The 13,674-nt window shown below is 38.6% G+C and overlaps 1 protein-coding gene across 1 annotated transcript in view; it reads left to right on the top strand.

Annotated features, from left to right (window-relative positions):
• Window positions 1–10,421, top strand: part of PAPSS1 (3'-phosphoadenosine 5'-phosphosulfate synthase 1) — a 45,769-nt gene extending 35,348 nt beyond the window's left edge. The window contains exon 12 of the mRNA XM_064450069.1: window positions 9,603–10,421. Within this exon, the coding sequence (XP_064306139.1) occupies window positions 9,603–9,741 (139 nt within the window). The 3' untranslated portion in view covers window positions 9,742–10,421. The remainder of the gene's footprint in view (window positions 1–9,602) is intronic.
• The last annotated feature ends 3,253 nt before the right edge of the window (window positions 10,422–13,674 follow it).

Raw genomic sequence — 13,674 nt, 5'->3', positions numbered from 1 at the left:
AAGTATTACTGTTTGTTGTAATGGTAAGATTAGCTTGCTGCTGGTGTATCTTTCTAAATATGCTTCTCAGGTGTCAAATATGCATCAGTTATGATGGAAGAGAAACGATGAGAGAGAGCAGCAGGGGGACGATAGTGGACAGGAGAGGGTGGCAAATAGCTATTTACTCTGTTTAACAATAATGCAAAATGATGCCCTAAGTCCATTGTATGTTCCACGGTTTTCAGCTGGTTTGGTTTTATTTTTTTTTATTTTTTTTTTGGATCCAGTTACAGGACAGGTAATTTCACCTTCTGCATGTTCCAATATTATTTTTGACTTGTGTGGCATAGTGGAGTCCAAAACTCACTGTGTTGCTGTGGTGCCAATGAGTGGGACTAAGAAGATGACTTGTCATTTTAGTTTAAACCTCTTTATTTAGATTATTGAAGCCATACTTTTGTTTTACATGAAACTGCAGTTGAAGTTAGTACCAAAATACAAACTGTCAAGCAAGATGTTTTTCTAAAAAAAAAAACAACACAAAAATCCCCCACAAAACTTGCATTTTTTAAATATTCTATTTCCTACTGCTTCTAACTGAAGAATTATGTCTGTACAACACAGTTAATCTTTGAAAGCACGAAATCAGCATGGGATGGATTGATCTGTAAAAATGAACCCATCTCTTATCTCTTGTTCTTCAGCTGCTTATGCTGCAGTTACACAGAGTATAGAAGTCTCCAAGGATGTCACTGTGGCTTGTGACAATCAACCAACAAGTCACATTCAGGAACTTGTGTCTTTCTTACCATGAATTAGGTTATTAGTAGATAGTGTCCTGGCTCAACCTTGATTATAAGTTATGTAACTGCTTTATATTTCAGCAGTAAGTTGCAAGCACCTGAATTAGTCTGCTTTCATTTTTAAAAGCCGCAACGTGTTATCATCTGTTACATAACCAAATATAGCTTTATGGTATGTTCCTCTGTTGCTTGGAAATCATAATCAGCATGATAAAGGCAAATCTGTTGAAACCTGACAAGAATTAAAATAGTTTCTCTGTGTATTACTCTACGACATCCATATGTGTTTAGAAATTTGATTATTTGCTACATTGTAGGTGTTTTAAAATTGAAGCTAGTCAGGCATGCTTATTTAGCACTTGTAGTTTGCTGATGTTGTTCTTCCTTCCTCTTCCCTCGTCCCTCCCATATAGTCAGTATTCCAGCGTGAGGTTCTCCTTAATGCCGTGAAGCTTCTCTTTGGATAGCATTGCAGCGGTTTGTTTTTTTTTTTCCTCAAGTGAAGCTATGGACACTAGCATGAGATCAGACCTATGCCCTGATACATACAGTATTTTCATTAGGGGGAATAAAATCAGAGGGAAGGATACTCCTAGCATATGACATTAAAGTCTTTTCCTAAACTCATTGCCTCTTAGCTAGCTGTTGAACACTTCACTACCTTTGTGCCTTTCATTATCTGAGATGCACCTGGAAGTCCTCATTGCTGTGCACAGTAACTAGATTGTGATGTAGATATTGCTAGTTTTATGCAAACCTGTATACGTTATAAGGTTCAAGCTGTTGCAGTAGATAGTATGGATATTTGTCCTGTTTGTTCTCCAAGTAATTCAGCAAGTTTTAGAAGATAAATAGGCAAAAATTAAAGTGAAATAATTGCACTGGTGTGTCACTTCTTAATAATTTGGAATAGAAGGGGGGCAGGAATGTGAGAGGCCAGAATTCCCATTGCATGAAGCAGAAGATCTTTGTAGAAGAATATTGATTCTGTGATTAATGATACTGTTCTCTTAGCAGGATAGATTTGGTTTAGATCAAGGGGAGTAAAATGGTACCTCTGTCATTAGACAAAGCAAATGATAACAAAAATCTCAGTGGTAACAGGTTTTTCCTTTTGTCACAGACTATTATCCTTTCATCGCACCCTATTATCCTTTCATCGTGCCTGTGGGGACCCTTTGGTTTGAGGCATTTTTTTTCTTTCTCTGTTACTGTCTTGGTAAAAAAAGCCATGCTGCTATTAGTGTGCAGTTTTGCCCTGCTGCTGTTAAAATATAAAACCATTTGTCCTGTCCTTCTTTAGATACTGTTTGTAAACTACAGAGTGGACTGGAGTGTGGCAGCAATCCTCTAGGTGGCAATGCAGACACATGCAGACTCCCTGAAGAGAAAGCCATTGTTGATCCTGCTTGCCATAGACAGAACACTGTGGTAGGCTGCAGACAGAGTTAGAGCTTGGGTGGGTGCAGCTGGCTGCATTTCAAGATAGTCTGTGTAATGCTGAAAATGTGGCAGACTCCTGGACCATGTGGTGTTTGACTCTGTAAGGAGGATGGCAGGGAATAGAGGATTGTCTGGAAATATGAGAGGATCAGTACTGGTGGAAGACCACTGGGTGTGAAATAGTGATGTTCACGGAAATCTTCCCTGAGCTTAGCACTTACCTGGTGGAAAACAAAGCATGAAAATGTTGGGAAGAGGATTGTATGCATAGAAGCATTGCTCTGACTTGTTTTGGAAATGTGTAACTTGGTTTCTCTTGCATCTTTCTCAGTTCTGTGAGGCTTGGAGACTTGACAGCCAACTAGGCAATTCCAGAATTTACATCACTAATGGGTGCAAGGAAGGTTACAGCAAGTGGGTTTCCCTTGGACTGAGCTGTAGCTGAGCTGTGTGTCTTAGCTGCTGGAAGTAGTTACTCTCTCCCTGAGTGGTCATCTCTTCTGTTCTTTCAGGCCTCCTAGACTCCTCTGTCTGGGAAGGTGCGTGCGAGAAGCCATAATAGACACCATCAGCTAACTTGAGTGCCTCTCTAATTTGGCAGAGTTGGACCCACACCTCGCTTGGCAGCAGAGGTTTTTGTAGTTGGGCTTTTTGCTGATGACAGTGAATTATCTTTCTGCTTGTGAAGGCAATCCCAAGCCATTGGGATGATAGGGGATGAATCTTTGGCTAGTGGTGAGAGGCTACCAAAAGCTTGATCCAGCTGCCAGAAGGATGTCTGACAAGTTGGGGCTGCATCATTAGCAGTGGCACAGAGTTGCTTTGCCTGTGACATCCCTAAACGTTCACACTCAGCTTTTATGGGAAAGATGTAACACCTGAGAGCATTCCACGTATGCCTGTGGGAGTAGGTTTTCACAGGCTGGGTTGGTACTGGTCAGCTATGTATCATAAGATACTGAGCAACTATGTGGTACCTTGCTGTGGCCAAGCTGCTCATGACCTGGTGGCAAGCCTGGGAAGCATCAAAAAGTATACCACTGGCCCTGCCTCCAAATTAGTAACAAAGGCCCTTACTTCTCAGGTGCACTGCCTGTGATTCTAAGAGGTCATTGTTCTTAAGGTCTTCAGCTCCCAAAGGTGTCCATGTAAGTGCAGTTTTGTGGAGTTGTTATAGGAGTTAAGTTTGTTTCTCACTTCCATTAGTATCCTCCATAACACAAGCTGCCCTTGGAGTTTCGGTAGACCCGATATCTCTGCTTGGGAACAGTTTGGAGAACCTGGCTGCTAACTTTGAGTGTCAGGGCTTCATGCTGCTGGTTAACAGTGTTGAGCTGCTGTGGTGCTGTGTTGGAGCTGAAGTCACTTGGCAGGAGGTGCATCTACATGTACCCCTGTTTATAAGCAAAGGCAGAGACATCCTGACTGCATTCAGGGATGATCATGGAGTACTATGTGTGAGGAAAAGGGGTAAGAAAAGACTGATGTAAAAGCCTTTATACCAGCTGCACAGAAATTGTAGTTGCAGAGTGGTGCACAAAGTTTAACTTGTATAAATTATTTGACAAAAGTTACCCTTTAAAAAATTAAGACCTGTGAACAGCCAATTACTTGAAACTATATTAGTATTTTACCTCATGAAGCCACCACAGTTTTCAATTTGTTTCTTGGACATCTTAGAACTAGGTTTAGCACTTCATGAAACCATATAAAATTTAGGAAAGGGATTTGAGGAGTGCATTTGAAGCAATGTATAGCACCACAGGTAGAGCTACCTTATTTTTATTTTCCCTTTGGGCATAATGAGGATAATAAAGAAAAAAATCCCTTTTTATTGTTTTTGAAGTCAGATAGCAAGCCTAATCTAAGCTTCTCTGGGAAGCTTGAGCATTTCCACTTGCACAGAATTCTGAAGAAGTAACACATACAGAAACTAGTATGAATATTGGTACAGTCCTTTTGCTTATCATAGTTTTTACCCTTTTCAATTTCATAGAATTTTGGATCAATAATTGAATACATCCAAACATGTTTTGGAAAAGATTATAGGAAGAATTCTAGTTATAATGGAGAAATTCCAAATTAATGTCTAATCTGTGAACCACTATTAGACAGAAGTGTAAAGAAAAAACGACCAAAGAACCAAGCAACTGACAAAAAACACCCCCCCCCCCCAAAAAAAAAATCCCTACCCAATGCTGAAATCCCTTCAGAAAAACAGTGTGTTTCTTCAGCCAAAAAGGCCTCTCAAACAGTTACCACAAACAAGTGTAACTTGGGATTGGTGGCTTAATAATAGTAGTTGTTTGGGTGAGCAGAGATTCCCAGTTCTTTGCAGATCAGTCCTATAAAATGCAGCCACAGACTGCTGCTGAGAAAAAACTCAATTAAGAAAGGAAATTTGTCTCGCAATTAAAAAAGCCACAGCAGTGTCTGGAAAAATGGTTTTTTTTCCTTTTTGTCCTGAAAGAAAACTGATGAAATAATTTTGGCTAAAAGAAACTCGTAAGTAAGGTTACTGGAGCAGACTGTTCATGCTTTCTGTAAAATGTGAATGAAGCATGGGTGTCTGTGAAGATGAGAGATTTTAACTTTATATAGTTTCTTCCCAGAACCTTTAATATGGTTGTCATGATTGCTTTAATACTATCAAGTCATACTTACAGGACAGCTATTCCAACTAAGTACATACCATTCCCAAATTTGTTTGGTGTGATACCTGATTTTTAAAGTGATAGTAAGAGGCTGAGATAAGCACACTTGACTGTCCTCCTTAATTTAGCTATGTGAAATATGGCTTCTCAATTAACATTAGTACATAATTTAGGATACATTGAAACACTATAGCAGCTCAGAATACTTAAACCCTCCTGTCAGTCAGAAAAGCATTTCATTCACAGCAGGTAAAGGATTTGCTTTGCATATGTTGATATTAATCACATTATTATGTTCTGCTTTCATGAAGATTTGTTCATGGCTGGTTACGGTTTGAACCTAGCAGATACTAGCTGGTTCATTCAGCATTACAGGGCATTCCCAAGGCATAACGTAGACTGACATAACAAAGACCTGACACTGTGAGGGACAATGTTCTGTTCCTGGAGGAGTTATGGTGTAAGTCATGACTTGATGCTACAAAGGCAAATTTAAATTCAGGGAAAGTCCTTCTGAAAACAGTTGTAAGGCTAGATTTCACCTCGTGACAGATCCTGTTCAGGAAGTGTGAAGTTGGAGAAGGAGAGTTGTTAAAGGACTGAACCCCAGATAAGGAGGCGCTGTGAATTGTTCTGAGAATTAATCGGATCTAAAGTTTACCAGCTGAGTAAAACATAGCAGTCATTTTGAAGCCAGGGCAGGGTGAATAAGCCATATTATTGTTTTATTTCCATACATTTGTTTCCAAAAAACATAGTTTTATGAATAGACAAAACTGTGAATGAATGGTCTGTACTTCTATCATGAGCCTTGTATTTAAGAGTAATTTCTTAAGTCCTTGAGAGCACCAGATGTTGCCCTTCACAGAGAATGGGAATTCCAAGAAGGTCATTTGCAAAGTGCCAGATACCCTAATAGAAGGTCAGGGTTCCCAAGATTATGACTGATCTTTAGTGCTCCCAAATGAAAGATAAATTACATAATATCTTTTATACTTAGATTAAGCCTGTAGGGCATAATTGACGAAGTGGAAAAAATATTCTCCTCAGTCACTGTATTAAGGTGCTGTATTGACACTGCAGAGATACAGCAGAGGTTTCCTGCAGGACTGCAAGAATCTTCATGCAGTCGTTTCCCACTTGCAAACTGGTGATAACTTCTTTGTTTTGTCACAAGAACTGTAAGATCTTTGAAATTGTAGCCTGCCCTTAAAGTATTTAAGCTGATAACAAAGCATGAAGAGCTGTCATTGTGCTGGGATGACTTGTGGTGTTATAGTAAAAAAAAACTACTGAAGGCACGAAAAAAAAAGAAAAAGGGAAAGCCATTTAGCAGATTAAAACATTAGTCTTTGTAAATGAAAGAAAGAAAAGAAATGGTATATGAATTCTTTATCGTCTCTGCATGGTTTATAGTGTCCTTTGAGCCTGGTGCTCAGTTACTGTGAATTGTTTGAAGATTAATTAACAGCAAAAACTTGTTCTTATGTTTTTCTGCATAAATCACTGCTTTCCAAATATAAAATACTAGCTTGTGCACCTGAGGGTGTCTGTATATACCTATAGCTCTGTGTGTGGAAGGAGAGCACAATCTGAAGTGTAAGAAAAGATTCCTTTTCTCCTTTTGCTAGATGTATGAGAGCAAAGTTATGTATTTTCTGCCTGCCTAGCCTTGTCTTCCGTAAGTAAGGAGATTTCACAGTGTGCGTATGTAAGGCTTTTTCCACACTGTCAGTGCGTTAGGGTTCTGGGATGCTATGCTATGGAGCAAATACGGGTCTCAAAGTAATATGTTTCAGGACAGGTTTTCTGTTGGCAAGCTTTTGTTGTGGTTTTATTTCTGCCTTTTTTTCTTCTTTCTTTTGGAGAATGCTTTTAATTGCATTGGGACCAAATATTATGTCAATACTAGTCAAACTCAACTGGTAGTAAAGGGTCAAATCAATGTTACAAGCATTTACTAACATCCAACGTGGCTCAAAGAAAGCTAATTCCAGCAGCCACTGAACAAAAATTTCAAAGGCACTTAAATCCCATGCTCAGAAAAGGCTTGGGTTAAGTGTCATTGAGAGTCATTCTAAATCTCACTTGAGAATGGAATTTGAATGGCTTTAGCATTTATATTTCATAGCAGCTTTAATGGTCAAATGTTTCCCCCTCCCATGTTCCACTCAAATACATATTATGTAGAGTAACTCCTAATATCCTAAAAATTCACTATGAATAAAATTACTTGACTCTTCTTTCTGGTTTCTTTTTCCACAAAAGCAAATCACACATACTGAGATGTTTTATTTCAACGTGCTCATGGTTCACATCACACCACAGTGCCAGCACTGATAAGGTATTTCTGCTTAGTGGAAATCTCAGTTTCTGATATCCAAGAGATTTCAATTTTACAATTAGTAAAGACAATGAGTATTGAGTGGTTATTCAAATACTCTGTTTTAGGTATGAAAGTAGGCATTAAACTGGAAACAATAAAATTTCAAATGCAGTAACTTTTTAAGAGGCAAAAATTACTGTGTTGTTTCAACATACAGTATATATTGCCAAAGCTCCATTTGAATCACTTTAGTGATTACTAATTAAGGTAATTTTTTTTTTTTAAAAGAAAAACCCATTCAAAAGAGGTTTTGGATAATAGAGGGCATCTTTAGTACTGTTGTACTTTTTAATAGTATTTTGAAACATTTCTAGAAATGTTATGAGATGCTGAGTGTAGTATGTTACTTAAATGATCCTTGCTCATGTTTTTTCTTTCTTTTTCTTATAGTTTCTACAAATCTCCTTAGCTTCTTCTCGTGTTTCTCTCTTTCTTGGTATCTCTGATTCCTAGAGCTGCTTTTTATGCAACTAGGGATGAGAAGAAGCAGATGAATTGGGGGTCTTATTGAAGCAAACTTATATGGCATATCTAAATTTATTGTCTTAGTACCTCTATTTCACTTGTAGGGCACGGGAGGAAGTTGAGTGGGTTTTCTTCTGAAAACCTAACAGTCAAGGAGGGGATAAAGCAGCTAACATTTTTTTTTTTAATGCTCAAATTTTGGTATTGCTACCACACTGTGGAGAAAACCACACACGGAGAAACTTTATAGTACTTGCTTTACTCTTTTCTTTCTGATCATCTGCACACTTAATATTTTTTTGCTAGAATTAACCAGGCTTATCAGTTCCTTACATATTTTATATGGAAATAGTTCTTTGCAAAGAACACAAGTTACCTTCAGGCATTGTTAGTGAACAGTAGGCATCTCTCTACCAAGGAACAAAATTTTCAGGCATTATAAATAGCAGTGACATAACTTTTTCTCCCATGGGCTTACATCGACTTTAAGTTTCCATTTTTATGTAATTTATATTTTGCAGAATTGAAGCACAGTAGGGTTTTTTGCCTTGTTGTGACACTCCAGAAACCTGCCGTCCCAAATTGAGAGCAATCAGAAAAGAGCATGTATAGCAGTGCTGCTGTGTAAATGTATACAACCCAAATCAAAAAGTTATGGGGCTCATGGTTTTGTGAAAGGGAACTGTGGAATGCTTTTGCATCTTGCTAACTTCCATACCCTACTGAGCATAGCTCAGCACTTAGAGCCAAGTTCTGCCCTCTGATGCGCACACTTGGCTCTTGTTTCTGTCTAAGGCATGTGCATCTGAGATCAATACTTGGCCTTTATTTCAAACAGACAAGTAAAGAATGAGTAATGCATACATGTTGCAAATTGAGCAAATAGTGTAAGTAAAATTGCATATTTAATTTAAGAATAAATAATTTTTCCTTTGGAGCATTTGGTAGAACTCTGGCTTTTACTGTTTCACTTCTGTGAGGAGTAAGAGTTTAACTTGTGGAGCTTTTGCTGCTTATGACCACATACCTGAGAACTTAACATTAATTTAGATTGTCATGTTAACTATGATAAACAATCCTGATCTGGGTTCATTTATGCATTTGTCCAACTGAATTCTACTTTTTTAGGGAAAAACATCTTTAGGGGAAGGTATCTTTATTATTCCCCTGCTTTTTTCTTTGTTTTGAACTGTATGTGCCACATTGCTGATATGCATACATATGAATATGCATGCTCAGTGGCTTGCAACGGCCCAGCTCTGGTAGCTGTGGAGCTTGCCTCTAGACTCTGAGGCTTTTAGTTTCTCTGTTCTGCAAACTGTTCTTCACTAAGATTTTGTGCAATGCTGGTTTTTTCACATTCTCTAGTGGCACTGAAATGACCTCCTTCAACCAGCACTGGAACCTTCAACCAGCACATAGGGCTGGTCAGCTGCCATGGCAGGGCGAGGTGCAAGATAGGATGCCTGCTGTTGTTGCTTGGCAGAGGGCTGAGGCAGGACATGAAGGAGATGGTTCTCTTTCAACCGCAGTTCCCCGTTTCTCCATAGAGAGCAAGCGAGGCTAGATGGAAGCACAGACTCAATTCAGTCCACAGGAGATCAGTTGGACTATGCTGCTAAACCTCAGGAGTTACCTAAGCTGAATATTGTAGAGGGCATATATTCCAGAGATTTACTGGCATTGCTGGCCAAATGTCAGGAAATGACAGTTGCGTATACAGCACGATACTCCCAAGAAAAAATCTATAAAGTATCAAGAAAGCAGAAGGAATATGAGCAACTTTGCCTGCTTTTAAAATATGTTCTTTTTTTCCCCCTCCCTTGCTCCTCTCCCTCTCCCCCCTTGCTCCCACTCCTACTTTCTCAGCCATGAAGACTTCGAATTTATATCGGGGACCCGCATGCGCAAGCTGGCTCGAGAAGGACAAAACCCGCCGGAAGGCTTCATGGCTCCTAAGGCTTGGACTGTGCTGACAGAATACTACAAATCCTTGGAGAAGGCTTAGGCCTCTTATTAACTGCAGATCAACCTTTGACGCCTGGTTTATTTACGAGAAGGGGACCACACAGTCACCGTTCATGTTGCTTTGTTGTGGTGTCTGTCAGGAAGTTCTTTGCTGAAAACAGACTCTTTCTCCCTAACTTAGCATTATCCTTTGCCTGTCCTTATGGGTTCTATTATGTCCTGGCACCTAACTAGCTGCTGGTTTTAATGTCTTCTCTTTTATTACAGTTAATATTCTTGCAGTAGGATTTTTAACTCTTGTCTTTTTTTATATTTTACTGCGTCTGTCCTATGAGTTCTGCAGCTGTTAAATAGATGCAGCTTTTTTCATATGTTATTTAAACTGCTGGGTAGTGTCTGGTTTTAGTAGTTTATGTGAGAAAATGTAATGGTTAGACCCTTAACTATGGATAGATTATCAATAAATCAAAAAAGTAAATAAGTTTTAAAACATCAGTAGAAGTGTCTTCATCCTTATCTCATCATCTCCAGAAAGCACTTAACATTAATTTCTCACTATATGTAATCAAAAAGCAGTTTTTTAATGTAGCATAATTAAACTTTTTTGCTTTCTTTGTTTAGTTTTGGAGTTCATTGAGTTGTCCAGTGATTCTCTTCTGCTATGGACCTGTAAAGATGGCCAAGTAATGAATAAAAGAAAATATCTACTTTTCACTTTAACTAATCCAGATTATTTTTTAATATATATATGTGCTTGTTGCCATAGGTGTCAGTAGGGAATGTTTTATTTCATTTGATATAACTTGCCAGTTTTTGGTTCCAGATATATTTGTTCAGCCTACTACAACTTTTTTAAAAGTATGGCAGACCAACCTTGAATTCATGTTTAATTATTGCAAGAACAATTAAAAAATCCTTAGATCTTGGTATTTCCTGTGGTCCAAATACTTAATCCTGAGATTAATTTTCTGCCTATTTTTCAAGGTCTCCACAGAGTAATCCCCTCCTCTTGGTTCAGCTTTGCTTGCTTGAAAGGCAAAGCATATGTTCTTCTTCTAGGATTCTTCAAAATTCCCGAAGTTGGTTAATTCATTATGTGAAACATTAACTGCAAAAGAAAAACATAAAAAATGAGAAATAAAACACTTGTCTAGGTGTAAAGTAACACTGACCAATTGGGATCTTTTCAAGCATTTTCAGGTAATCAGTGGAACAGTCATAACCCCTCTAAGCCTATTAGCTTGAAACTCTCTCATATCCTGCTCATAGAAACTTACTTTTCTGTTGTTTAACAGTGTATATAGGAGGAACCAGCTCAAAAGTGTTTTTAGAATGTTGATGTTGGCCTGCTACTGAGCCTGGATAAGCATACGTTCATCTAGATTTTTTTTTGGACAAGGGGAAAGTTGTGATGAGGGGACCTGTATAATGAATGGGACTAATGCGTCTTGCAATCTTTGTTTACTTGTTCACAGCAGTATTTAAGATAAATGCTTTGAGAATTACTTCCTTCTCTTTTCTTAACTCTGTCTCTTTGAAGAGAAGTAAAAGATGTCTTTTAATGGGATTCTTACCTCTGACAGAAAGTAAGGCAGAATTGGGAAAAGACAAAGAGGCATGTTTATTAGTGAACCACAACAATTACTTGAGACTCTGTTTTGGTAGTGTAAAGTTTATTTCTTCAGACTTGCTGAACAGATTTTCTTCAAAGTTGGCTTTCTCTTTAGATTGTATCAATATGTAGGATAGGCAAAATCCAGAAGAAGGAGTCAGTTCGTCTGTGTGCAGCTGTTCATGCAAAACTTCCAAGTTTAACTATGAAGGTGAACAAGAGCTGCTAAAATGGGATTTGCTGTTGGAAGTTGGAGTTTGGACTCTTTGCTGTCAGGTTTGATTCTTCTGCTAGCTATGATAAAAGATAAAAATATTTTGGCAGAATAGCAAGCACAAGTGAAAGTCTACAGAGGTTAATATTTTAAAAATGCTACGTGTGCTATGTGAAGTCCAGAAAATAAGTGGGAGTGGTGAGCATGAATGGGAATCATCCTGTAAAGTTAATTTAGAAGCAGGAATGCCTTCAAGCAAATTAATGCAGTGATAACAAGCAGATCTAGGTTTCATACTTATCGTGTTTGATGCTGAGGCCCTGTTATATTGCTTCTGGAAAGCATTCCTTGCAAGGCTCTGTATTAAAGAAGCTTTCAGGTTTATTCTAATTTTAAGCCAACAGCCATGGCATTCCCGGCATAATGCTGATTAGGAACAGGAGCATCTGGTTGATTTGTGGGCAGGACTTGCTCTGTACAACAGTATTTTCCTGTATCATATGAGTTTTCACTGTAGAGTTCAAATTTTTCCTCTTGTCTGCAGCTGCCTTATTTAAGGAAGCCGTACTTACAGGAAAGGGCTGCCCCAGAAATTATTCTTTTGCCAATGTCTCTCTTTCTCTAGCTTTTCTCTGCCTTAACTCAGTGGGTAGCACTGTCTGTTGGCCAGTCCTAATGTTCTGTTTTTAACAGTAGGTTCAACTTCATTAGGGGTGCTTTGGCGTTTGAGGCTCTTCTGGGGCAAAAGTTGGGTGTCTTCCAGGAGGCAGCAACAGGACTAATGAGGTAATGGTTGTTGGACCCAACACCTGTCTTTCCACACCTGCTCTGTCACCAAAGATCAATGACCCCAGGAACATGCCGAACAAAAGTAATACTACTCCTAAACCATGCGATGGATATGAGGACAAGCAGAACCTAACTTTCCAGCTGGGAAAATAAAAGGCTCCACTGTCTAAATTCTTCAGTTTCTAGAACAACCCTTTTTTTAACTGAAAAAAATACTGATACGTACATGAATCATGCATCAAAGCAGTTAGATAGGTGTGGATTTTTCTTACAAAGAACAGCAAAATCAAACTTCCAAGTATGTCCTTTTTATAAAGGGCATTTTGCTTTAACAATCAAGAGGAGTTTTACTCTGTCTGTTAAGATGAAAAAAATCAAAAAGCGTTCCCCGTCTCGCACGTTCTGCCTCTACATGGGTCTACCTTATAAATGGCTCTTTACCTGCTACTCTTGTACAGGATAATTTACGGCTATTGTCCTGTGCTTTTTGTACAGTCTTAGGATGATTATTCACTTTAGCTGATCATTCTGATATATTGGGCATGTGATGTATGATAGTAGTAACACCCTCAATCTGTATAACTGGTACATGGACAGTCTGGACCCAGCTTTCCGAAATACAAGGATTAATGAGGTAGGTGGAAGTTACTAAACCCTAATCCTTGGGGGTAAATAAATGGTACAAAATTACTACCTCTCCTAGGTGAAATGATTAATTTCAGATTACTTTGATTCCTGGAGTACCTATGAGGAACTTCAAGTTTTTTGTAAAGAACCTCGTGGCTGAGAATTGTGTTCCTGTGTGAACTGCGTGCCTCTTTTTGACTAACGTGAATATTCAGGGTAACTTTTCAATTAAGAATCTAGTTTGTGATGGAAAAATAGCAGATGAATGCTAAGGATGCTGACTTCTGTCTGGTTTTTTTTCTTTCAATAGGGGATCTGAGCACTAACAACTCAGTAGTATGTCAGAGATGCGAAATGGAAAATGTAGACGAGGTCACAGGTTGGTTTACATGCAGTTTGGAGCTAATCAAGCTTCTACATCTGGAATAATTCAGTAGAAGTCAGGAGGGGGAGGAAATGAGTGGGTATCTTGTGGTGGTGGTGGTGGAAATAGAACAGGGCTACCATAAGCTGTGTAGCCAACAGTGTAATTGGCTTGTGTTTGGATCTCCCTTGCATTTCATATTTCCTTAGTTTTAAAAGTTCCACAGGTGGGTTATGCAGAGGGTTAAACTTACTGCCTTTCCGTGCTACAAAAAGAATAAATGTTTCTTTGAGCATCCTGACCAAATACTAACATAGTCCAGATCCATTTCCCTTCCTGACAGATTAAAGGTGCTAATCAATGCATT

The sequence above is a fragment of the Phalacrocorax carbo genome, chromosome 4 (genome assembly GCF_963921805.1).
Source record: "Phalacrocorax carbo chromosome 4, bPhaCar2.1, whole genome shotgun sequence".
NCBI classification, from domain to species: domain Eukaryota; kingdom Metazoa; phylum Chordata; class Aves; order Suliformes; family Phalacrocoracidae; genus Phalacrocorax; species Phalacrocorax carbo.
The sequence above is the reverse complement of the archived record's forward strand: the minus strand, read 5'-3'. Positions and strand labels throughout refer to the sequence as shown.